At 36.8% G+C, this 25,887-nt stretch overlaps 1 protein-coding gene across 2 annotated transcripts in view; it reads left to right on the top strand.

The window, feature by feature from the left end:
- Cow (Proteoglycan Cow) overlaps positions 1–25,887 on the top strand; it is a 316,076-nt gene that overhangs the window by 285,700 nt on the left and 4,489 nt on the right. The window contains exons 3-11 of one of the 2 annotated variants that reach the window (XM_071583767.1): positions 7,479–7,581; positions 13,471–13,680; positions 15,880–16,031; positions 17,365–17,735; positions 20,845–20,959; positions 22,567–22,680; positions 23,628–23,826; positions 24,160–24,257; positions 25,646–25,783. In XM_071583767.1, coding sequence (XP_071439868.1) covers positions 7,479–7,581; positions 13,471–13,680; positions 15,880–16,031; positions 17,365–17,735; positions 20,845–20,959; positions 22,567–22,680; positions 23,628–23,826; positions 24,160–24,257; positions 25,646–25,783 — 1,500 coding nt within the window. The remainder of the gene's footprint in view (positions 1–7,478; positions 7,582–13,470; positions 13,681–15,879; positions 16,032–17,364; positions 17,736–20,844; positions 20,960–22,566; positions 22,681–23,627; positions 23,827–24,159; positions 24,258–25,645; positions 25,784–25,887) is intronic. The other variant, XM_071583768.1, reaches the window with a different exon arrangement.

The following is a 25,887-nucleotide window of genomic DNA, read 5'->3' as shown; positions in this document are numbered from 1 at the left end:
GTTGATTCTCGGCGATGGAGTCCAGTAAGTTTCGAAATATATAGAGGCTTTTGAGCTGAATTCAACGTGGTAGCACCCTAAAAGTCATACTTACAATGCGTATGCGCGTATTTTCCAAAACTATGCCCATTGTTACCGTCAGTCGGGTGTGGTAGACGATCGATGTAATTTATCTGAGGAGGCTATTGTGGCCGGTATACATATGCTACTCGCCACGCCGAGTATTGACAGTGGTTTATGATGACGTCATTAGCCTTCTTCCGGCCCATTCAAATGGCAGGAAACCCTCAAAGTCACCTTGTAATATACTCTTTCCTTTCGTGCCATTGGCAAGAGAGCGGCGGCAATGTTATCGGTGGCGGCCGTATATTGAGCGCTAAACAATTGTGGGTTTCCCCTGTATTGGCGGCCTCGCTGCCGATTCTCCGCGCCACGGGTGTAAATATATTTTATTTTCACCGCTAAGTTAGGGAAGATTCAATCCCTTAACAAAAGGGAAAAGCCATCCAATTGAAACTTGCCTCTGGGTCAGAGTTACCCTAGCTCTTTTGATGGGCATTTCCGTTAGCCATAAAAAAAATTTCGTTCGTCTCACCTGAATGGATTACAAAAAAAACAGAAGAAAAAGTCACTTGTATTTCGGTATAAAAATGTAAGGAATGAATAATGATGAAGACTTGTCTTTAAATCTTTCGTTGGAAATATTTTATGAATAGTTTTAATAATGATGAAGTGATTATTGAATCAGACAAATCAGTGGCATAAAAAACATTAAATCAGCCTGATATAACTTAAATAGGCAAAGTAAATGAAAACTGGAACATTTTAGTTTTACATAATCATGCAGAGTATTCGAAGATCCAGAAAAAAATAAAAATTATAACTTTTTACCCACTGAATGAAGTAATTATCGGAAACTACATGTAATTACTTTTTCAGTAGTGATATCTGCAGACGGAGTGATGCTAACACATTAAAACCCATGTATTGACTCGGATGGATACCGAAGGCTTATATGCCTATGGAAAATTTATTGTCTCAGGCGTAACTTTATAGAATTTGCATAACAGATTGAAATGAAATAATTTACTTTTTAATTCCACACACTTTATTTAAAAAATGATGATGACGTTCAGCGTCGAAACCTGGGTCGTTTTTTTAAATAAAGTGTGTGGAATTACAAAGTAAATTATTTCATTTCATGTCCAATAATCTATGGAAAATAATTGCATGTAATTACAGGAAAGTATTGTAAGGAGCATCTTTAACTGTACAACGTCCTGAGAGCCTCATAATAAAAGAATTAAACTCATAGTGATCTGAAACCCATAAACTTAATTTTCTTTATTTTTTAATAACCAAATAAAATCAGTCATTTATTACCAATAAAGGCGAAAGAGGCTTCAGAGACAAAACGCCTCAGAAATTAAAGATGGGCAAAAATGCTTCGTGTTTATTTTTTGGTTTCCATAGATATTTTTTCTCTGGTGTTATCATTCACTCCTCCAAAGGGAGTGTCCACACACGTTTTGGAAGGCCACAACTATAGGTAAACGGAGCGGACAGTCGGCTAGTAGAAAATACTAATGCGGGATAGCTTATCCATCGTGGTTCACCACGACAGTGCCATGAACGGACGTTTCGTTCGCTTGTTGGATTTGCGTCATCCACGTAACGGCTGTCGTCATCATTTTCAGTGTTGGGTCTTCCTCAGTTGTTTCCACAACATTCTCCGGTGTCAGAAGGGTGTTGCCTGTACTTGCGAAAGGAATGCTGATTTGAAGTGCATAGTCAAATTAAATGATGAACATTTGTTCGTGATTGCATTAGAATTTAAAAGTTAACATGAAGGTCAAGGAAGGTCAATCAACAGCGCAGCAAAGAGGAACGCCTGTGATTGTAGTCTCCCACAAGTACCTGATGATGACGCTTGAGCGTTAAAACTAGTTGTACGTGAATAAAGGACAGTGGAAAGATACATTGTATTCTTCATTTAATTAACATGAATTTCCTCAAAGTTGAGCCGGGAACAATTGAACAAAGTACCATCTTTATTGGGGCGAAATCAGTCTCCGTCTTCCATTTAAACCCTTGCCATGAGCGTTATCCAACATCCAATCGGTGAAAATATATTTCCGATGAGGGAAAGATTTTAATTTGATGTCCAAATATATTTACTACATATTTTCATTAAAAAAAAGTGCATGTAGATGAAATTAATGAATTGCTGAAGATTGTGAGAAAAATCCCAAGGAACCAGGCATGAGCAACCTGGTGAAACCCACGCACGAAAATAGGTGTGGAAAGTCAGTGAAATCCCTTCGGAGAGGTATGAAGAGGTGAAGCACGTATGCATGCATCCACCACGTGACGCATTAAGCTTCGGGCATCGATGCGTTCGATTGACGTAGATTCAAAATTGATTTGGCTTCTCCTGATTGAATAACAATAACCTGACGCAAGCACACCCAATGTACCTGGCTGTGAGCATTTTCCCTCCCCGATTCCTTTTCCTGTCATTTAATCAGTCAAAAAATGTTTGTTGAAATACCATTTGGGATAAATTACTTTTGAGATGACGATCTTACGGAATGTTCTTATCCCACATATGTTAAGAGGAAGTAGCAAAGAATAGACTCACCGTCGGAAAATGTCCTATTCTGTCTTCAGTGTCAAAAGTCCACGGGAGTCAAGTGTTGCTGAGTTCATTACCACCGTTGCTTGACCTTACGAATTATGCATTTCTTTTTCTCATTTCCCTGGCCCAGGAAAAGGATTTTTGTTTTGTTTAAGGACTTGAATATTCCACATTTTTGGGTGAAATCCAAGTGCAATACGGAAAATATGTCGTGACATCTGCAATATTTGATTTCATTTTTTCTGCGCTAATGCTGGCACGAACGTGTGATTTCTTGGGCCTTGGGGCCTTGCTTCGTTATACGAATTAAGGGGGGATCGAGATGGTGAGGTGGCTATCGTACTGGCTTCCCAACCAGGGTTCAAATCCCGGCGGTGTTGAATATTTTTCAGAGGTATCTCGATCCCTACTTAAGGTGCTTTGTGGAGGGCACTTAGAGTGAGTACGCCGTCCGTCGGATGGGACGTTAAGCTGCGGACCCCTTGGCGCCTTTCGTAAAGATTAGGCTAATGCCGACGCTGGGTTTCTCTCCACCATTCATCCATTCCTATCCATCTCCTATGGCGCAAATGACCTCGGCTGTCGGTCGCCTCCCCTAAATATTACTACTACTACGAATTAAGGTAAATTGTTTGAGAGAGTCACCTGGGAGAGTGAAGAGTGAATGTGGTCGAAGAGACTCCGTAGCCCTGAAATATTGGAAATCTCAGAAAAAGAAGAGATTGAATGAAACAATGTATAAATATGGTGGAAGCGAAAAAAATTCATTTGAGGAAAGGGCGTTATAGGAAAAAAAGTGAAAGGGATTTAGTTTTTTTACGTTATAATTATCGTAGAATTAGGCTATTTGACTTTTCTTCCTCCGAAAGGAACAACGTGGAGTCTACGTATGCATAGATGAGCATTGTGCCAATTATAAATTTATTGAGCTAAGCAGTGGTCGGCTTCGATAGCGGTGGGTTGTTTTGGCTTGCGATTTCAAAGATCGAAGGTTCGAATCCCGCTCGAGATGATTTCCCCATGGAAATGTGGCGTTTTCATGCAATTCGAGAATAGTCAGGAAGCGGATTAGAAGGAATTTAAATACGGGAAACGCTCTACTGTCGTATAAAAGTAAGTTATGTAAATAGAAAAGTGTTTTGTATTTGGCGTATTAACGAAAATAAAATATTTTTTTAGGGGGTATCGGGCTTAATTGAACCGGGCAGTTGTGCCCCGAATAAGCAGAAGAAGTTTGAACAACCTTGGCTTTTCATCGTAAAGTAATGACGTTGTCTCTGTCCATTTAGAAAACACAATGCGTTGTTCTTAGTTTGGATGCGTCAGAACCCAAAAAGAGTATTATCGCCTTTTTAAACGGTCACCATAATTCGGATAGCAATGGAGAGAGCAATTAAGCGAATCAATCCGAAACTCTAACTAACCTTGGCCCAGGAGTGTTCCGTCACCACTCCTTTGGGGGTAATAACGACGGTGAGCGTCCCGTAATTTCGCCGTGCCCACACCGCGATGGCCTGGGCGTTGTGTGGCGTCGTTTCAGTTCCCTTAAAGTGGCCATTTAATCCACGTTGGCTTAGGTGCGAGTCGTGACGGACCCTAGTGGGTTGGGGCACGGATTCACACCCTGGGGATTCAAACCCTTCCATCATTCAAACTTGGGTGTATTACTGCTCTTGAAAACACTTCATGGCAAGGAAAGAAAAGAATCCCCTCCTTTCTACTAAATTGTAGGCACATTTCAACAGCGTGACTTCTGCTATTTCATTGATTTTAAGTTTATATTTTGCATGGTAGTACGCCTCTTTCATTGGTGTTATGGATCGAGTCCCTCTGGGAGGTTGGCGGGTCATTGCCTTGGAAAAGTGGCGATTATCATTTTTTTCGTTGATTGGCAGGCGATCGGACCCTTTGGAGCGTTCTGGACCTGTTGGCCTTCTTAATTGAATAGGGATAATGTAGAGTGAGAGATAGGGAGAAAAAGAGCTGAGGTTACCGGTTAATTAACACCAAGTGCCTTAATCGGTAGAATAATGAATTAATCACCACGTTTGCTCGCTTTCGACAGCTGTGTAGGCTTTAAAGGTTGTTATCCTTGCTGTTTAGCTGGTTTAAGCTTCAATTTGTTGAGCAACAAAACATTATTTATTATTGGCTCTAATTGAATAATGTAGGCTGCCTGGCTGTCGGGTTTCTGTTACGTTCCGGGCTTCCATTGGTGGCTGCAACTGAGCCTTCTAAAACGCGGGTGCTCCTCTTGCCGTGGAAGCCTTGACACCCTATTATTCACATTCCTGCCGTCCCAGCAGAATTTTACGTGCTGATGTTTTTTAACATTGATGTTTATACTCTTACCATAAAACGGAGGGTAATTTTCACTCCTGGAATCGAAATAAAAACAAAATTCAAAGTGATTCAATTCTCCAGCTTCATTTAACTAACTTGGTAAATTACACATGATCATAAATCTCCTGCCACGGAATTTTTACGGTGCGCAACATTCGTAATTGAAATTACACGTTCTTTATTTGGCGATGAATAAAGTTATCACGCTAGTCCTCTCGCGTCGTTTTTTGTGCTGGTGTAAATGAACTAAATTACGTCTGTATATGGAGCTTTGGAAATGTTCGGGAGACTGGTTGCCAAGGATTTAAAAAACAAATTTCTTTTCATGTTTAAACTCAGCGTTCTGCACCAATCTTCGTTCTAGCAGCGAAAGACGCATGATGTCGTTACACGTTTTCCATTTCTACGTTACGGGATCATGAAGAGGGAGCTGGATAAGGGCTTGGAAATCCTACGCGCCCGGACCTCCTTCCTCCACGCACTTCCATCCCTTTAACTCCATTCGAGCGATAAATACACCGTCGCTCCCTCCACCACCTCCCTCGTTCCTTCTGAGTGGAAAATTCATTGCATGCTGTGCACGGCCTTGCACATGAGACGCGGAGTCCCGTACACACACACACCTCGAAGAGTCGCGCCTTTGAGAGCGCCCCTGCGCTGTTGTTTTGTTTTTCACCGGCCCTGAATTCCCCATTCTCCACGGCGCCCGCGGTCTATACTTGCCCCTTACCCCATCTCCCCCACTCCCGCCCTGGCAAAGAAGGGATTACCCCCTCTTCAGATCGATGAAGCATTTTTCTCTTTTATGGCCGCCTTAACTCAGCGCGTAATACGCAGAAAGCCCGACGAGAGGAAGGCCCAATGCCCATAGCCTCAATGTCTCCCCGTCACCAATGCTTTTTTTTTCTTTTCCAACTCGCCGGGAGAGAGCCGCCCTTCGACGTCGAAGACAGCTAAATTTTGTATGGGGGACGGACCTGGGGGGGGGGGGGGGGGTTATGGGTGCATTACGACGCCGTAAATCTCGTCATCTCCCCTCCCTCGGCCCCTCCCCCGTAACGTCCAGTTGTGACCGAAAGGGGAGAAGCGACAACATGACTCCCCTTGCTGCGTTTTGCGGCCATTTTCTCGAAGGATTCCTCGTCATCGTGCGTTTATATATGTTCGGGAAGTTTTATATTAAGCTGGATGCTAGCGTGGGAGAGGGGCGATGGAAATGTGACGCCGGGGGTCGTTGGGCGTATCTCGTGTCCCTCAAAACACTTCAATAAAAATCCACATAACTCGATGTTTATTCCCTCAGAAGGTAATACGATGCGAGCTTTCGCGGCACCTTCTCAAATTATGTTTTCGGATCTTCTCCAGTCGTCCTTCCTCCAAGTGTTGGCCGAAGCATCATCCCCTCGATGGATTAACTCGCCTTGTATTGGGTGAAAATATATTTGACTGGTCAATGGCAGGAAATTGGAGTGAGGGGACGAAGTTAGACCAGCGTTAATTGACAGATTGCACAACCCTTAAATAACTATGACTACTGTGCTAATTTTTTAAACAATTGCATAGTACCCTCCCATCTTATTCAGCCACTGTGGGATCAAGCCAATGGCCAGAATACAAGTTAATTTGAAAATTATCAGTTATTTTGCATTCAAAATGTAATTTCTGGGATGTAATGTTATTTTTAAAAGTGTTTATTGGACATTATGCTTTTTACAAAAGGTATAAGATATAAAAACAAAGATTTAATCATGAAAATTTTATGTTCATATGATTTGATGTGAAGTGCTCTGTCTTAATTAAGTTTTTAATCTCAAAAGACTGCACACTGCTGTTGCATTGTAACCATAATGTATTTTAAATTATAGGTTAAGGTCTTAGTGAAACATTCACTTTTTTATACCAGTCCATCTTCTAAGCTGAAATACTGTGGGAAGAATCCCATTTTTTTCCCTTTTATTAATCTCCTCCTTTTCTTGATGGTACTCTGTTGCAATAACCTGCATTCAGATTGTATAAATTGAGGCAATGGTTTATGCTTTATGCAAAAATGAGGCATAATTTTTGTCTGTATATTTTTATTTTATGTTCTAGCAATTTTATTTCATGTTTATTTTTAATTTAGTACCTCCATATTTGCAATGTTTGTTAAAAAATGTTTCATTTTGTACCTCTTTCATTTATTTGTCAAGAAGTGTTTTTTTGTGATTGTGGGTTATGTTCAGGCTTTGTGTGAATCGAATATTTGGATATTTAATTCATGGGATTTCTGTTTAGATGTTGAAGATGCCTTGGCAATTTAATGCCAGATAATGGTACAATGAGGAATAATGAGGTCAATTTGTTTAATGACCAAGGATAACGGCTAAACACAAAAATAAGCATATTCATGTGCTAATTAATATGTATGTGTATGAGTATGGCAAAGACTTTTGTTTTCATATTGCACATTTAGTTTCTCTTGCCACTGTTCTTAATATTTATTTCTTTTCTTTATAAGGTGATCTGTGCCATCCCCTCAACTGCAAAAAGAAGGAAGTGTGCCTTCTTGAGGACTCATTCACAGCAGTGTGTGTCAGCAAGAAAGAACTTCACAAGAATGGGTAAGGATTATAACAGAATGCTATCCAAACTTCCAATGGGGGTTAGATGGATAATACTATTTCCTCTAATGCTTGATTGCTTACAGTTGATTAAGGCACGAGAAAAAATCGTTTCGCCCATAACTATTATCAAATTCATGTCCCTAAACCTGTATTTGAAGATATATCTGCTATAAAGCTACAGTTCAGTATTTTTTATTACTATGGGAAACCACCCAAGGCTCTTTCATTGTATGATGAAACACCCAATAAATAAAATAATACCCAGAATATAATACCCTGGGGTTGGGTACTTTATTCTGAGTTGGAATTGAGAAATAGCAGAAAGAGTTTAGATAAACCTGATGAATGGCTAATAACATTGAAGGATGATTTAGAATTCAGAGTTAATGTCCAATTGGATATGTTTTATAATCAACTTCTCCATCCTACTCTGGAGTTAATGCAGTGTCATCTTAGCTAAGAGTTGGCTTTGAAATGTAGCAATGGCTAGGTAATGGATCCATTACAAACCTAACTTCACTGATAGACTGCTCTTAGTAGTATTTATTAAACCAATAATTTTTAGTGATGTAAATAAAAATTAGCCCAAATGATTTAAACCACTGAACCTAAGGGTCTATGAAAAAAACAGTAGATTTCTACCTACAGGTATCTGTCTACCTGCGTCAACGTGAAAGCTTGTCCAATTTAATATCCTTCAAATGGGCGCATTTACATTCTTTAAATTTTGGCTCACTTGATGTATCCACTGTGGTAAATATTTCCCATGAATAGATGAATGAAAATGAATCCAGCTGGCATTTAACAGTGCTAAAGCTGATACATGCATGACTTTGGCATATGAACACCTCTCAGCTGATAGAGAATCTGAACAAATTCTAGCTGATCAAAGTCCCAAGATATTGATCATAGGGAAAATTTGTGTTGAATGATCCCATTGCAGAACAAAACTGAGGAAAGTATGATGCTGAACTGCCACCATCTTCTCCTCCCTCCCTTACCTCCAATCTGCTCTGGACCCACCTTTACTTGTCTCGATGTCACAAGAGTTTGATCATTGTAACCTCTTGGTGATAATATGTAAGAATGGCAACTGATCAAATTCCTTCTGTCAAATTTTTTGTACAATATCAGAGTGTTTTCAATTTCTTGTCCTGGGCTTCCACTAAGTTACTGCACCAACCACCAATTTCATTTTAGCAATGGGATTCATCTGGGAAGTTTTTGGGAAGAAAAGGAGGACACTGTATAAGTCACCTGATTGCAGTCAAATGAATGTTGAATTTGGGAGTACTAATAGTGGTGGGATAATTGTTTATGGGGAGGTGAATGTAGGGGAGACAGATTGATAGATAGATAGATAGATAGAGGTCTTTATTTGGGCGGAATTGAGACCTAATGGTCCCTTCTTCCATTTAAAGATTGCAGTGAGTTAGGGGAAATCACTCAAAGCCATTTCACAATTTTTTTAACTTGGTTTTAAAACTCAGAAACCCATAAATCAGCCGAAAAATGATAATAAACATTTCTCTCACCCCTAATTTCTTAATCCTACCTTTCGACTCTTCTTCACTACCCCTAATTTCCTATCCCACTACCACTTTCTTTCTCTTCCCTGCACTTACCTCCCTCCCTCCTGAAAACCTGCTGGTCATACCACCCTGCCAATTTGAACATCCTAACAAAGGCAGACTTAGCACTCAACAAAGGCAAAGGCTCAGCATTTTGACATTTTCCTTTTTTGAGCCATCTACCCATTTTTCACTCCTTGATGAGGGTCAGGCCCGGGTTCAAATCCCGGAGGTTGGCATATATTTTTCAGTGATATTTCGATCCCTTATTGAGGGGCTTTGCGGTGAGCACTTTTGAGTGAGTACGCCAGATGGGACGTTAAGCTGCAGACCACTTGGCACCTTTCGTTAAGAGTAGGCTAATGCTGATGCCAGGTTTCTCTCCATCTCTTCATCTTTTCCTGTCCATGCCTAATTGCACAAATGACCTCAGCTGTCAGTCGCCTCCCATAAAAACTACTTGATGATGGTCACCTTCAATTATCAACATTGGAATGTTTTTATGTTGTGCTTTATTTGGCTTTAGTAACACACCTGTTGGTATTTCCTTGGCAAACATACACCATCAATTTAAATTTCGAAAGATATTATCACCTCTATTGATTAGCAAATGCTCCTTAATGATAGAGGAATGGCATTTAAAATGTTAAAGATGTTCAGAAACCAGTCACCAGCCAGAAATCAAGTGTGATAGGTGTGGCTACAACCCATGCTTGCACATGCACTAGTCCCTACTACATGTGAAATTCACACAATTTTGGTGCCCATTTTTCATTCCTTGATGAGGGTCACCTCATTTTCACTGAGGGAAGTTTGGTATCTACCAAAGAAAATATATTAAAGGAATCCAATCATATTGTTAAATAATCCACAAAGAAGAGGGCAAAGTGTTCGTTAAGCCCCTATTAAATTTATGTAGACTGTTGAAAAAGTATGAAGAAGATGGTCTGAAAGTGAAATGCACGCATGAATTGTGGTAATTTTGATGGGAAGGTTAAATTAAACATAAAATAGGAGGGCAAAAACCAGAGCAGGTGGAGCAGTCAACATATTTCGCAAATGTTTTGGACCAAAATGGTCAAAGTAGTAGGGACATAAGGAGAAGAATTGTATTAGTCAAAGAAGCTTTCACAAGGAGGGAATTGATGACGAGGACGTTGGGCAAGTATGTTAATAATAATAATGGTATTTTACTGTCCACTGACTATACATACAGGTACATCCTGTATGTCATGTAGGTGCAGGAGTCATCAAATACAAATAAAAGTACAACATACAGATACATTTTGATACTATGAAGAAGCCTAAAAAAGAGCATATACATTTAAGAAGAGTAAGCATATACATTTTTCAAATAAAAAGAATGCAGAAAAGGAAATTTACACCCTCTTTGGAGAAAGAATTCTATGTAGCAGTCATTGCAAATATTTAGGCAATTACTTAACTAGGGATCTTGGGTGGGTAGTCCAAGTCGATAATTTGACACGGAAGGCATTTAAAGTATTGCATTAGGTAATGAGAAATTTAAAAGGAAGTAGCATAGCCACAAAAGAAAAAGCATATAAGGTACTGGTTATCCCTATCCTAGAATACTACTCCATAGTATGGCATATGAGAAGGGACATATTAAAAAGATAGAAAAAGTTCAAAGTAAGGCAGCAAGATATGTACTCGGAAGGTACAAAAGAACAGATAGTGTCACAGAAATGTTAGATATACTGAAATGAGAGAGTTTGAAAAATAGAAGAAAAAGGAGTAGGTTCGGCACGATGTATAGAATTGTTAAAAAGGACGAAGGAATATTTATGGAAAGAGATAGAAAAGCCTAACTTTAAGGGAAAAAACGACCATAGTTTCAAAATAAAAATAAGGATGCAAAAAACAAATAAGAAAAAATATTATTTTTTAAATAGAACTATAATTGATTGGAACCAGCTGCCTAGAGGTTTGCCTAAGCCCTTTCCATCCTATTTTAGAAGTTTTAAGCATAAATGTAAAGCAGCCACTGGGTGATAAACTTCATTGTGGTTATTTAACTATTGTTTGTATGTGATGTGAACGGCATTTTGTATGTGATGTGGAAGCTTGTTTGTATGTGATGTGGAAGTGTCATTGTGTGTAAGAATATTTTGTCTCCTATCTGTTTTTCTATTGCATGTATGTATGTATTTTTCGTTGTAAGAGTGATCATTGACCAAACTTGACCGTTGCGACCAGGAAAATCGCCCAATTGTAACAAAACTCTTAAATAATAAAATAAATAATAATAATCATTAAAGTTTGTAATAAAAACACATTGCATTCTAACTGCTTTTCATTTAAAAATTCATTCATGAATAATTACCCTTTATTAGAAGGAGTTTCCTGAATTTCAATTTGAAATTGCATAATTTATCACTTGTTTTCAATGAGTATGGTAATTTGTTATAAATTCTTACACACATTGCCATTGGGCTTTTAAATGAAATTGCTGATTTATGGTAACTTGTGTGGATGTTGTGATGATTTCTAGTTGAATAAGAGTGAATATCATTATTCGCGTGAAAGAGATGGATATTATTTTTTATGAAGACATACAGGGCAAATATATACATAGATGGAATGGTAACAACATTTAATTTTTTAAATGAGAGCCAATATGGTGTCCTATTCGCAACACCAAGAAAACATGTAATTACTGTTTTTTAATTTAGAAAACTTAGTGCTGCTTGCTCACAGATGATCCCCAGAACACTATTCCACATGATGCCCTGGAGGAAAAATTAGAATAATACAAGAGTTTTAATACCTTTAGAAACATTGTGTTATGCAGGAACCGAGTATTGTACAAGGGGATGGTCAAAGAGATCAAAGGTACGAATAAAATCCAGAAACAAAAGACGGATAAAATTCTGGTTATTTAAGGAATTGGTTATAGAATTGAAAGCACTCATGATTGCTGATCCCATAGATTTGCCTTTTCAATAACCGAACAGCTAACCAGCAATAACTTACAATTTATCAAGACACTCTACTAGTCTAAAATAAAAAATTAACTCATATAGTTTAGCTAATTGAGATAAAAGACATATTGGTCTATAGTTGTTTATTTCCGTTTTTCACTTTTATTTTTGTATACTGGTACAATTTTGCTAATTTTTAAGATAAAACTTTTATATTGAGCATAGATATGTATAGTGCAGGTCATTGAAACAGGATGACAGGCATGGGTTAGAGGCCTTTGAAATATGGGTTTGGAGAAGGATGGAGAAGGTTAAGTGGATAGAAAGGAAAACAAAAAGAGAAAGTGCTAGGTAGGGTTGGGGAGGAATGGGGATTGCTGGGAGAAATCCTAAGGAGACGGAAAAAATGAATGCTAAGCATATTGAGTGGCAATGGGATGTTGAAGACTGTGACAGAGGGGAGAATTTAAGGCAAATGAGGAAGGGGGAGGAATAGGGTAGGGATGTTGGATAGAATAAAGGGAGGAAGGAACTATATGGAGATGAAGAAGTGCTTGTTGTAGAGTAGAATGTTGTCAATATTATCAATGGTTAACTCTTCTAAAGCTACTTTAGATGATTATATATATATATATATATATATATATATATATATATATATATATATATATATATATATATATATATATATATATATATATATATCTTAGACTAATCAGTTCCAGTTCAGTGGCACCTATCAAAGCTGTGACCTTAAATCATAAGTGTGGTATATAATGAACTGCATAATGTTCCACACACTTGATATTTTTGAAAGTTCAGGCCAAGGCTTTGAGGAATTCCATTATATTAATAGGAAAGTAAGACAATATATTAACTTTTTATTCCATAGAAAATATATTCTCAACAAGTTCCACTGCATTGTAGCATCTTTAAGAATATAGTCATCAAAAGTGGGCCTGTGGCTTTGCATTTAATCAGGTAGATTTTTTCCACCAAAATGTTGAAAAATTTATGGGTAACTGGCAAGAAAAGTTAGTCAATAACTACAAATAACCCAGTAAATGTTTTAAATTCCTTACGGCATATAGGCAGAGATTTTACTTAAGTGATTTAAGTTTATTTAGTAATAATTAAGTGACACTTTTTTATTCCAGGCTTTTATTTATTTTATTCCATGGATCATTAAAACTTTTTTTTTGCAATTATAACATTCAGCTATCCTTAAGTAAAACAATAGCTTCATTTCAAACTATGCCATTGGTTTCTCCCATGAATAAGAAAGGCATTAACAATTTTTTATGTGAGTGTAGCTGTCTTTGCAATCAATGTCAAGATTGGCTTCTAATTGTGTGTCCTCTTTTGTGTGACAGTGATGTTGTGATCCCCAAGTCCAAAATCAAGGCAACAGGTGATGGGGGGAAGAGGAAAGATGGAGACCTTGGGAGTGACCGGCGGAGGAGGAGAAAGGGAGAGGAGGATGGGGATGAGGATGGCGATGAGGAAGACGACCCATTCTTCGATAGCGAGGATGACAGCGAGGATGATGACGATGATGAGGATGATGACGTTGATGCCATTTCGTGAGTGAACATGAATTCATCCCTCTGATTAAAAGATATCTAAATAGCAAAGAATCCTCCATTTCCTCCTTTCCCTCCTTTGATATCTTGCCATTTCCCCTTTTCCTAAGTGATGACATGGAGGAGAATTTTGCTTAGAATGGCTATTCTCCTCCAAATGCTTAGAAGTGAAGGGAAATTAGTTCAAGTTTAATCCTAGGCCTTAAAGATTAAAAATACATAAACCCTTTATTGTGCCCATGATGCCTATTCCAATATCCAATGCATAGTTTAAGGAGAAAAACCTATGGAGACCTATTTTTTAAAAAATTCACTATTTTCTGGGAAAGTGTGACTAAATCCTCCTGTGGTTCACGCAATCATTCTGTCTACTGTACCTGGAAGTTTAAATAAACTTGGAGATCAGGATGATGTGGTGGCTAATGTAATGGTTTCCCACTAAGAGGGTGAGGTTCGAATCCTGGAGAAGGCAGATATTTTTCAGTGTTATCCTGATCCCTACTTGAGGTATTTTTTGGAGAGCACTTTGAGTAAGTACACCATCCGTTGAATGATACGTAAAACTGCAGACCCTTTGGCGCCTTTCATTAAGAGTGAGCTAATGCTGATGCTGGGTTTCTATCCACTCTTACTCCTGTCCCATCCATCCCTAATGGCAAAAATGACCTTTGCTGTTGGTTGCCTCACTTAAAAACCACTGCTTTAATAAACGTTTTAGCTTAAGAAATTGAATGCAACCTTAGTGCAAAACAACACAATGCCTTAGATTTATAATAGTTTCATTGATATAATATTTGACCTGAAACACTTGAGAATATTGATGCTCAATGGTATCTTGCTAGTTTTGGCTACTTAATGCAGTAACTCTCATTTGCAATAACAAATGGTAAAGCTGTTCATTTCATTTTGTTGCATTTAAGCATTAATTTTTATGGCATTTATAATTTAGAGGATATTTGAGCATAGAAATGGAAAACCAAGAAATTGAATAAAATGAATAGTGGTTAATCTGTTTGGTAAAGGGAATTTTTCTCAGCATATGAATATTTTGTGAGATAATAGGACTAGTTTTAAGCATGAAAATCTTGACAAATATTGACATGTCCAATTTAATAAATGTCTTTGAAGTGCATATAAAACAGTAAATATGATGTCTGGTTCAACTACATAGTAAAATGATGATGTTAAATTATTATTTCAGTGGCTATTAGCATTCTTAAGTTTTAATTTAAATGCCTATTTTGATACCTAAACCTGCATATACTCATGTCTTATATTAATACTCTGAAAGAACTTGAAATGATTAAATCCATTGCAATCAATTAAGAATGTGTACCCCAATTAATTGTCAAACTATCAAAAAAATAAATTACGACAGCTACTGATTGCATCTTAGGTATCACCTCAAAAATGGATACCAGAGCAAATTGGAAATATTTCCTTTACCATGGCAATTTATTGTGTTAAGCCACAAAGGTATTTCTCAAGCACAAAATTATACCAGCCTTCTATAATGAAGCTAATTTAAGGGGCCTTTTATAGCACGCCAACGATGAAATGTCAGTTTTGGAATAGCAAGAGTTCATCAACTTCACTGCAAGTGAAGTTGATGAACTCCATCCAAATGGTCATCAAATTCACAGATGTTTGCCTCGCTCTCACCATGAATACCTTGCCCATCCCTGTCCCCTTGGCCATGAAATATTCCTTACCTCCTCCCCCTTGGTCCCATCTAATAAATTAATGTTAGATGTTTATGAACTCTAATCTCTTGGCTATACTTTAAGGTTTTTTAATATTCTCACCAACATGAAAATGATTAGGTGTATGCTTTTTCTCTCCTCCTGTATGTCCAAGAAGCCTTCCCGAAATAGTGTCCTAGGAGACCCTATTTTTGTCTTATTCGTGGACAACCTTTTTGAAGGGATGAGGACACGCCTTTGTTTCATTCCTATGAACACTGATAAGATCACAATCTTAGAGACTATAAGTAACGATAAAAGTAAACCAATCCTCTGAAAGACCTGGAGGGAACTAACTAGAGGATATTTGGATATAAGTCAGAAAACTTAAAAGATGAAATATTTAAAACAATGTTGAAGCTTTTTCTATTACATGCATCTCAGTTGAATTGCTTCAAAATGTATGTGATTAAAAGTCCATAGCTGCATAAATAACAGCCATTGTATTACTTTTCAGCAGAAGATGCAATCCATGCCCTGTGGTGAAACCAACATTTCTTTGTGGAACAGACAACAGAACTTACAGTTCTGTTTGCCGACTTGACTACCACAACTGTATCCATCACACTGGCATAAGAGTGGGATGCAAAGGATTTTGTCCATGCAAATGTAACTATTTTTGAGCTTTCTTTAATGGTTATATGCTAGTTATCTGTAATTTGTAAGGCCTCAATCATGTGGGTTCCATTTCCATTTTTGAACATTACAGCCTAGCCAGCTCCTTCCATCATGTATCCTCTATCAAATGACTTCATTGCATTAGTTGACCAGGTAATAGCTCTAAATAAGGGGAAACAGATTGCTGAATTAACATATAAAAATGGGGAATAAAACTTTTAAAATATTATTTGAATATTTGTTTCCAGTTGGAGACAGCAATTTAGGAGAAAAAAAGGATGATTCAATTTTTTATTCATCTTTCAAAGGGTATTAAAAAAACTCAATCCTATTAATTTTATTTTTATTTTATTGACTCTCTGCTTTAGCTTTATAATTGTTTGATTTAATTTGATCATTCAAGTCCTGTCAGTTTCAATAGCAATATCCCTTCATTTTACTTGATTATCTCTGATGACTGTGTTCCTGATATTCTCTGGCAAACATCACTTTAGAGCCTTACTAGGTGATATGTAGATGTGGAAGTGTTTGTTAGTTGAATAAATGTAGAAATAGTTTTTCAGGTAATACTATTGCAGTATTTCTGCTGTTTTTCTTTCTCAATTATAGGGTTTTTTTGTGGATGAGGTTTTTAATATAGTTGATTGCAAAGAAGGGAAATCCCTCCTTTTTATAAATCAGAATTCCCTTGTATTTATCCATACTACCATTTTTTATTAATTTCTGTGATAAAGATAAACACTGCAGGCAATGAAAATTTGCATGCCATTTTGCCAATATATTTCATACTATTCCCTCAGTTGCTCCTTGGGAAATTATAGTTGAGTCTTTGTCTGTGCTTTTTCTTATGACCCCTCTGTGGTTAAAAATTTGATGGAAACCTTATCTTTGTACCTGGGTAAACAGTTTTTGAGAATCGATGAGGTGCCATTCACTTGTCCATGGAATTTCTTTAGTTCTTTTGGAGTTTCATCTCTTCTTATCTTAATTTCCAATGAAAAATAGTTATCATGAACCGGGAGGTTTGTTTCATTTCGTGAGGGGGAAAACTAAACCCTTTATGGCGTGTGAAATTCATGCATCAGGTTAGGGAGGCCAGTTCCAGTGCCATATGTTGTTTCCTAGGAAGATCTGGTATCCAAAAAATCACACGGGCTGAGATAAGGTGAGGGTGCCCAGAGGCATCACTAAGAATTCAACCAAGGCCTCTAATGAGTAGCCCAGTGCTCTTTCCCCACTGGACTACCGCACCTTTTGGGGAAACTACTAATGATGCTATCTTGAAATAGGTCTTGCACTGACGTTGATTATAATCTTCTTCCAGCAACTTCATCACTCAACATCCCCTCAGAAAGTGAACTCCTGCACAGAAAGAAACAGCGCATCTCCAGTCTGGTTTCCAAGTTCCGGGCGACAGCCACACGGGCCAAGGATGAAGAGGGAGAGAATGGGGTGGCCACGCCAGTAAACAGCAAGCAGATGGCATCAGTGGTCACAGCTGCTCAGCAGCAGATGCTGAAGGAGAAGAGGGAGAGGACAGAGGCAGCCAAGGAGAAGGCTCGAGAGGAGAAGAGGAGGAAGGCGGCCGCGGCTGCAGCTGCCGCAGCCAGTGCCGACCGGTACACCTTCACTCCTGAGGACTTCAAGTACGAGAACAAGCACTACAAGTACATCAAGTACACAAAGTACAACAAGGTAAGAGAACATCTTCAACTGTGGTTCAGAGGATTTATTCTACTACAGTATCAAATTATTTAAAATGTAGTTTGTTACATGTGGAAATAATATAAAGTTAATCCTGATATTGATTGGAAACTGATGTATTCACTCGTACCATCAGTAATAAAAATCAATGCACTCACTTTGGTGTGAACACCAGATATCACATCATATGTGCCCGGGAACTAGTTTTCAACTGTTATTCCAAAACTTTACCACTTCTTACCGCTCAGCAAAAATAAGTAACTACCAAAATGCAATGGATGAATCAACATCCTGGAAGCAATATCGTGGCAATACATAAGTGACATTCACCAAACGTATGTACACATTATAAGGTCTGTTAAAAAAGGTGACAATACCTACTGTTTGAATAAATACTTGATTTTATTAGTTACCCTTTAATCATGTTTATCACTTTCAAAATACAACCCTTGCCTGCCAATACAATGCTCCCAATGTTTTACCAGCTTTCAATTGTGGCCTGGAATGCTTCTTTCAGTATAGCCTCTAAGTCTAAAGTACAGTTTTGCTGGATGTCTTCAATAGTTTCAAAACGGCATCCTTTCAAGGTGAATTTCAACTGAGGAAATAGGGAAAAGTCCCCTGGCACAAGAACCGGAGAAAGGGTGGCTGGGGAATCACCAGTGTGCTGTTTTTGGCCAAAACTTTGGTAACAATGATTGATGTGTGCTGTGGTGTGTTGTTGTGATGAAAGCACCAACATCTGTTTTTCCACATTTGTGGTCTCTTCTGCAACATGGTGTGTCTTAACATTCTTATAACCTCTATATGATGCTGCATATTCACTGGCGTGCACTCTGGGCAACACACTGTGGGGAGAGAGGGTTGTAGGACTCCGAAAATGACAAAGTAGCTTTTCTTTACTGAAAGTTTCTTGGCTCTTTTCATTACTCCCTCACCAGAAAAACTTGTGAAACTTACACTCATAGGGGATAGCAGAAGCCAAAATAAATGTATCTCAAGTGTCACGGACCTAGTAACAGCTTAGTGTGGATCCTTACCAAAAGGAGAGATGAATCTGTGTGAATTGCCAATTATCATGGTACTTTGTCATGAAATCTTATCGATCCTGCTGGAAAAACCTCCAGATGGAATAGGATGAAATTTTGTTTTAAGGCAAAACATGAAAACAATTACTCTCAATAAGTTATTACATCAGGAGCATCATTGTTTTTTAACTCTCTTAGTGCTTCATCCTGTCAGTGGTACTAGTGAAAGGTGCAGAGGCTAATTTAATAAAATATTTCTTTTGAGGGAAAAAATATTTTGAAGTCATTTCTAAAGGTTACAGTTCTTTTTTTTGTATTTTAACTGAATTAGGTAATATTTATGAATGAATTTAACTTCCTCTTACAAAATAATTGTAATTGGTTTAGTCTACAACTAATATTTTAATAGCAATAAAAATTTGATTTTATAAACAAAAGTATTATATTTTTTTATAACATTTTCTAATGAAATCACTATTTTTACATTAAAAAATTAACCAAAAAGATATGGAGAAAAATCATTAAAAATAAAGAATAACTTTTGAGATGCATAACTTTCTGTCTGCCTCTGCGCAGTCACATTTGGTATAGAAGTCTGTTCTTACAGGTTTTGTCGCACCGTTCATCTAACATCAATGGCTATCCAAACAACTGTAATGCACAACTTTTTTACAATGTATGTGCACTTTATGGGACCTTTTCCTCTTCTGGCCATGTATTCTGCTACAAACCACACCATTCTTTTCTTACAATTTACACCATTCACGGGGAGATATGTCACACTCCATCTCCCCAAGGCATTCCATCTCAAGAGACACAATGATGGTTGAAGTGTATTGACGCCTTGTCATCATTGTTGCTGAACTATTTTATTTATACTGATGTAAAAATTGAGCACCATTTGAGCAATTACAGTGAAAACTACCTTCTTCTAAAACTTAAGAGTTTGCCTTTCATTCAACTAAGAATACACCATCATATCAGATGTACATGTATCTATCCCTCCCACGTAACTATTATATAAATTTATGGATGGTGGTGGATTAGTTTCTTTCACATCACTACAAATGTAATCTTCATCACTTTCCACTAAAACTCTTGGCTTTTATCTCTGCATCTCAATATCAGAGTCCTCATTATCCAAATACATATCTTCTTTCAGACGCTTGCTCTATATTCCTCAGGGTAATCATCATCACTTAGTGATATAAAAGTATTTCACCAATTCTCCATCCACTATATCTTTCAAAGTCTTTTTTGTTGTCATTTCAATTAACTAAAATGATCACAAAAATAAAGACATGCATATTTGCTTGAAATCGTGCTTAATTCGCCCCGCTCGCAAGGAAAAAATGGCACTGAAACTCAGTCAAAAGAGAACCAACTTTGTTCTTTGCATACTATGCACAATGTACTTTCATTCTCAAGGCAGTAAAAGAAACAAGCCCTATCAGAAAGAAAAATGCTTACAATGTCATCACATTACAAAGAGCCCGAATGATTACCTAGGGCAGAAGGCAAGGGTTTGTTTGAATGTTTGCATTGTAATGCTTTCACTAGCATTGTATCTCCCAAGTCTTAGCAGTTTATCATTACAGATTAGCCTTTATTGGGATTTCATAGTGAAATTACCACACAGCAACAAAACGAGTATAGCATTAGACTGAGCTTCCCCACATGTGAAAATTCAACTTAAAAATTACAGTAAGATTTACACCTTATGAGAAGTATTCAAAATAGAAAAACAATATTTTTTTAATTGCATAAAGCAGAGATGTCATATTTTTGATAAGAGGGAAAACAATGCAATAAAAAATCAATAAATTATAGGGATTTAAAAGATAGCTCATGTTTGAGCTGATACATCAGCCTGCCACACTTTTCATCCGAGATGCTAAAGCCAATATAACGGCCCGGCCTACTAAAAGGATTAAGTTTTCAGGTTCACAGAGAGTCCTTTTACTTTGTAAAATTTTCAGGGTAAATGCAGAATATGGTGTGCTGTCATTAATGAGTTGGGTCCTGGTTATTTGGCTGTTGTAAATAAACTATACATTTTTTTATTCTTTCAGGATCCGTATGCTGTCACAAATCCTCCTTACTCTGAGGACAAAGAGCGACAGCATGGCCATAATGAGGTCCTTGACACCAAGACCAGTCGTGGAGGAATTTCTGCATGGAACAAGGGTGAGCATAAAGACAATCAATTCCAAATATGAAATAAATATTGTTAGCCTGTCAGCACTTCGGCATTTGTTTACCATGTATGCAATATACCAAAGTACCATGCTCACTCATGCTAAGGCACAACATGCACACAATATTCCTCCTGAGTTTCTAAGCACCAACATGATGGAAAATATCTGAAATACTTGAAAATTGGCAAAAATGATAATTTTCTATGGAAGCAAAAGCATTTATTTTGACACCATGCTAATGCAATGGTTTTTTTGAGAAAATTCTCATAAATCATTTCAACAGCATCAAAAATGGTCATTTAATGGTAAATTATTGCCACACTTTCTGGCAACCAATGAATCAAGTCAACAATTAATATAAATGACTATGGCATATCCGTATTTTATTTTATCCTTTTATATACTCAGTATCCAATTATGTACTCTGCTGACCAATATTTAATAATTGAATAACTGGCAGATTCCCCTTGAGTCTCTTCTGTCAGTAGTGCCTTCAGTCTAATGACTGTGTTACTAAGAAGTGCCGCCACGCTCTCTCTTCAATTCCTTAAGCAAAATTCCTGTGCATGTATCTTTGTTCTGCAGTGAAAATTTCTATTTCTTTGGCATCTTTCATTACCTTCAGGTTTTCACTTTCTGTAAACATGCTCCTTTGTGCACCTATTTATTTTAGGAACAATACTGAATTATATGAAGTAATGTGCAGTGAATTCAAAACTTTCGAATGTAGTTTCTGAAAAACATTCGTAGTAAAAAGGAAAAAATACTCTTTAACACACATGTAAGGGGAAAAACATCTGGTACTGTTTAGGTTCCAAGAGTGATGCTCAACTGTATTCAGTTTTTACAAAATCCAAAAAATATACAATACCATTGATTTGTCATTTTTGGTTAATTTCATGATTATATTTGAAATTATCAAATGCAGCTGAATATGATTTCATAAGGTTGAAGGGACTTGCCATATTTTGACTTGTAAAGTAGTAAGTACCCTTCATTAATTGTATAGACAAATCCATCGAAGGGGCTTTGCTCCTGACCAATCAGTGGCCGCCTTCCACAGAGGTATAGAACTGGAAAATTGCTTCTTCTGGTAAAAGTTAAATTTGATTGCTGATTGATCTGACACAATCAATAAACCAATAATTTTTATTGCTGAGTTTGCATACATTAAAGGAAAGGAAGAAGGGCTAGTAAGTGTACAAAATGATTGGTGCATTCTTTTTGATGAAAACAAAATGGAATCAAAAATAAAAATTACAAGCAATGATAAAATTTTGATTTGCATAAGATATAAAAGTAGAATTAAATATTCAGGAGGCAGTGTATCATTTTCATTAATGAAAACAGCAGTCAGAGATATTAAGGTTATGTTATTTATAGCAATCAGTATTGCTACATCTAAAGAGTGATCATATTTAGCATTTTGTTGTTAAAGAAAGGTGTAGTTGTTTCATTGCTTCTTTTCAGAAATGCTAATCAGCAATGCATGTTTGTTGACATATTTGTAGAATGGAGGGATGCTTTGTTAATTAGTTGTGTTCATGATGTTGGAAATTTTATGTGTAATAATATATTCATTTTCCAACATTTCAGAATGCTCAACTGCTGCTTTGCAGTCAATGGGAAATCGTCTTCTGGATTGGTTTTCAGTTGTCATGGCAGAGACCAAGAAAGATGGGAAGAACAGAAGAAGAGGCAAAGGAAAGGGTAAGATGTCCTTACCCATATATTTATTCATTTAATTTTACTAACTCTCATTCATCGCATGTATGGTAAAATTACTGCTATTACCTTGTATTGTAGTAAAGATGATATAAAGGAATTAATAACTATTTAACTTCATTGGACGTCAAATGGGTGCCTTTTCAAAATGTATGAACATTGTGGAGGATATCAATTGATGTCCTCCACAATTGATTGCCTGTTTCCTTAATTTAAAACAGGCTAGGTGGCCTTTGAAGACTTCATAATTCTTTTGAGATGTATTGTGTTCCTCATAGTTAACAACATAGATTTGGTGCATGGTGCATACATTATTTAAGCCCTCCTAATGAATTTTGTACCATGCTTCTATGTCTCTATGATACTTTGCAAATAGACCTAGATGACTTGTCATCAGTTGACATCATTACAGCTCTTTTTATTAATAATATATCCTTTTCCTTGATTGATTCAAAATTAAGTCCATCGTTTAATTTTATTGAAAGATCAAATCTAGATATAGATTTCTTTTTGTTTAAAAAAGGTATCATTCCAAGGAAAAATGTTTTACCATACTCTGTTTTTCAAATGTCAAAAAAAGAAACATTTCAAAAATAGAATGATTTATTTATCCATGTATTTGTCTTGTTTCTCTGCCATATATAGTCTTGTCATTAAATCTTTTAACAATGTTAACAAAATCCATGTGCATGACATGGCTCTACATGTTATGTCAACTTATTTGAATTACTGGTGCCTTTAACCAATCAGTTGTCTGGGATTTAGGCGCAGAAGTTCAGTTCTAAAACTCCTTAATTTTATATCATTGGAATTCTTGAAAAAAGGTTTTAAGGCTGTGTTTCACCTTTTATGGGTTATATTGGGAAATTTATATATTTTTAAATTCATTATATTCACTTGTAAACAATAGTGGAATGTATGTTTTTTCTCAGGGAACTCCCTTCAGGCTTCACCCTCACTCTCCCCAATGCCTCGATTCCCTGGATCATGCAAGACCGAGGTGCGGTGGATGTTTGGTCACTTGGATGGAGACTCAGATGGGCAGCTGTCATTACATGAACTCTATGACCTTGAACATGACCAAAGTGAACGGTGCATCAAACCATTCCTGGATGCCTGTGACACTGACAGGTGATTATTATTATTTAAAATGGTGAATTTCATTAACAATGAAAATCAATTTAATAATTATCAAATACATATGTTATTAAGTTGAAATATGTTTTTTTATAATTTCAATTTCTTGTCTTTTTTTCAATTTTTCCCTTGAATTGAATTGTATGCCCTGAAGTAAACAAGAATGAGTTGGGTATCTTCCGAATCCTTATTGTGAATGTTGAACTTGAGATTTGTCTTACCTAATCGTGAATGTTTTCATCTTGGATTCAAAACATTTAAATGGATTGGGCAACATGTCAAAAAAAGTTAATTTTGATCCTCTACCTAACTTTTATTTCATTTCAGGGACATATTTGTAACTCCTAGGGAGTGGTGTCGGTGCTTTGACAAAACTGATCGTCCGTGCACAGCTGTAAGAAGACGAATTACACCAGATCTTCTTGGTAATTATGTCTTCAAACAAAATCTTGTTATACAACGAACTAAATTCATGTGATGTAATCATTTGGCCTACGTTTGAGCTGCTCTGCATAAATTGAGCTCTTCTAGTCCATAATCAGATTGAAAAATAGGCATTTGGCTCTTTTAATTCTCTATGACTGTGGATTGACTCTTAGGAGGAAAAGATTGAAGTTTAATGCAGTGATGTATGTCATTTGAAAAATCATTATTTTTTAGAATGAATAATAATTACCATATTTTCCCATTGATAGCGCACATCCAGAACTTTGTAGTTATCATGAATTTGTATAGATGCCGTGCATTTAAGTGTGTGTGTGTGTGTGTATATATATATATATATATATATATATATATATATATATATATACACATATATATGTATATATGTGTGTGTGTATATATATATATATATATATATATATATATATATATATATATATATATATATATATATATATGCCAGTTTGGGCAACTCTGGCAATACTCCTACAAGGAATTTTCAACTTCTAAAAGGCCTCTCAATTATTTTATGTCGAAGTACTTACACCAGAATCTTGTGACTTCTGTTACTTCTCAGCATAATCCCCCTCTAGATGTATACATTTTTCACAATGTTCATGCCAAGAGCACTTCTGTTGGATTGCTTCTTGCCCCATAAAAAAGACTGGCTGGTCCATGGCCAAGGTTTTGTGGGTTTATATTCTCATCACATAGGGCCATCCTTGAAATGTTGTACCCACAAACACACATTTTTCTCTTCTATAGCACCACCACTTCACTTGTCTCACTCAGCTTACAGTTATTTTGTATGTTTATTAAACCTTGCAAATGGAGAAAATTTATGATTAATCACTGTTTTTGCACACTAAATGATTACATTTCAAGTATTGGTGATGCTCAATCTACGAGTGGCTAAACAAACCCTGAGCCTTGCATGGAACAGCTTTGTCTTGTAGTCATCAAGTGCTCATGTATTTTAAGCTCAACAGCATCATATTCTATGCTTCTAATACTGAGAAAAAAAATTGGATAGAGATAGAACTTGAACACACCTTGTATTTTGCATCATTTGATTAAGATTTATGAAGACTTTTCAATGGAATCAAAGTGATCCATGTGTAAATTATGAAAATCTTTTGCTTTCCATTGGGTAATGGTGTTAACAGAGTGTAAATATTTAGAGAATTCATCAAGATATGCATTTTTATTTTAGGGTAAAAATTATCTAAACAACCTGTCAAGGTAACCTCATGTAAAAGTATAATAGAATGTACTCCTGCACAGAAGAGGAAGGCTTGTGCTAATATCTTATTTTGAGCATTCCTATTTGTTACTAATTAATATTATTTATTCCTTACAATTACTATAGGTGCCTATGCACCTGACTGTGATGCGCAAGGCTACTACCGTCCCACTCAGTGCCACGCATCAGTTGGTCTCTGCTGGTGTGTGGATCGACATGGTGTTGAGTTTGCAAACACACGCACAAGAGGAAAACCAGATTGTGGTATGCCTTAACTTAAATTTGTTGGCTAGATTCCATTTTCCATACCATTTGAGCCTGTAAGGGTTTTTTGAATGGTGTAATTTACAATCAAACTTCATGTAGAA

Source organism: Hetaerina americana, unplaced genomic scaffold (genome assembly GCF_022747635.1).
Source record: "Hetaerina americana unplaced genomic scaffold, ioHetAmer1.1.p SCAF_15, whole genome shotgun sequence".
In the NCBI taxonomy this organism is placed as follows: domain Eukaryota; kingdom Metazoa; phylum Arthropoda; class Insecta; order Odonata; family Calopterygidae; genus Hetaerina; species Hetaerina americana.
The sequence above is the reverse complement of the archived record's forward strand: the minus strand, read 5'-3'. Positions and strand labels throughout refer to the sequence as shown.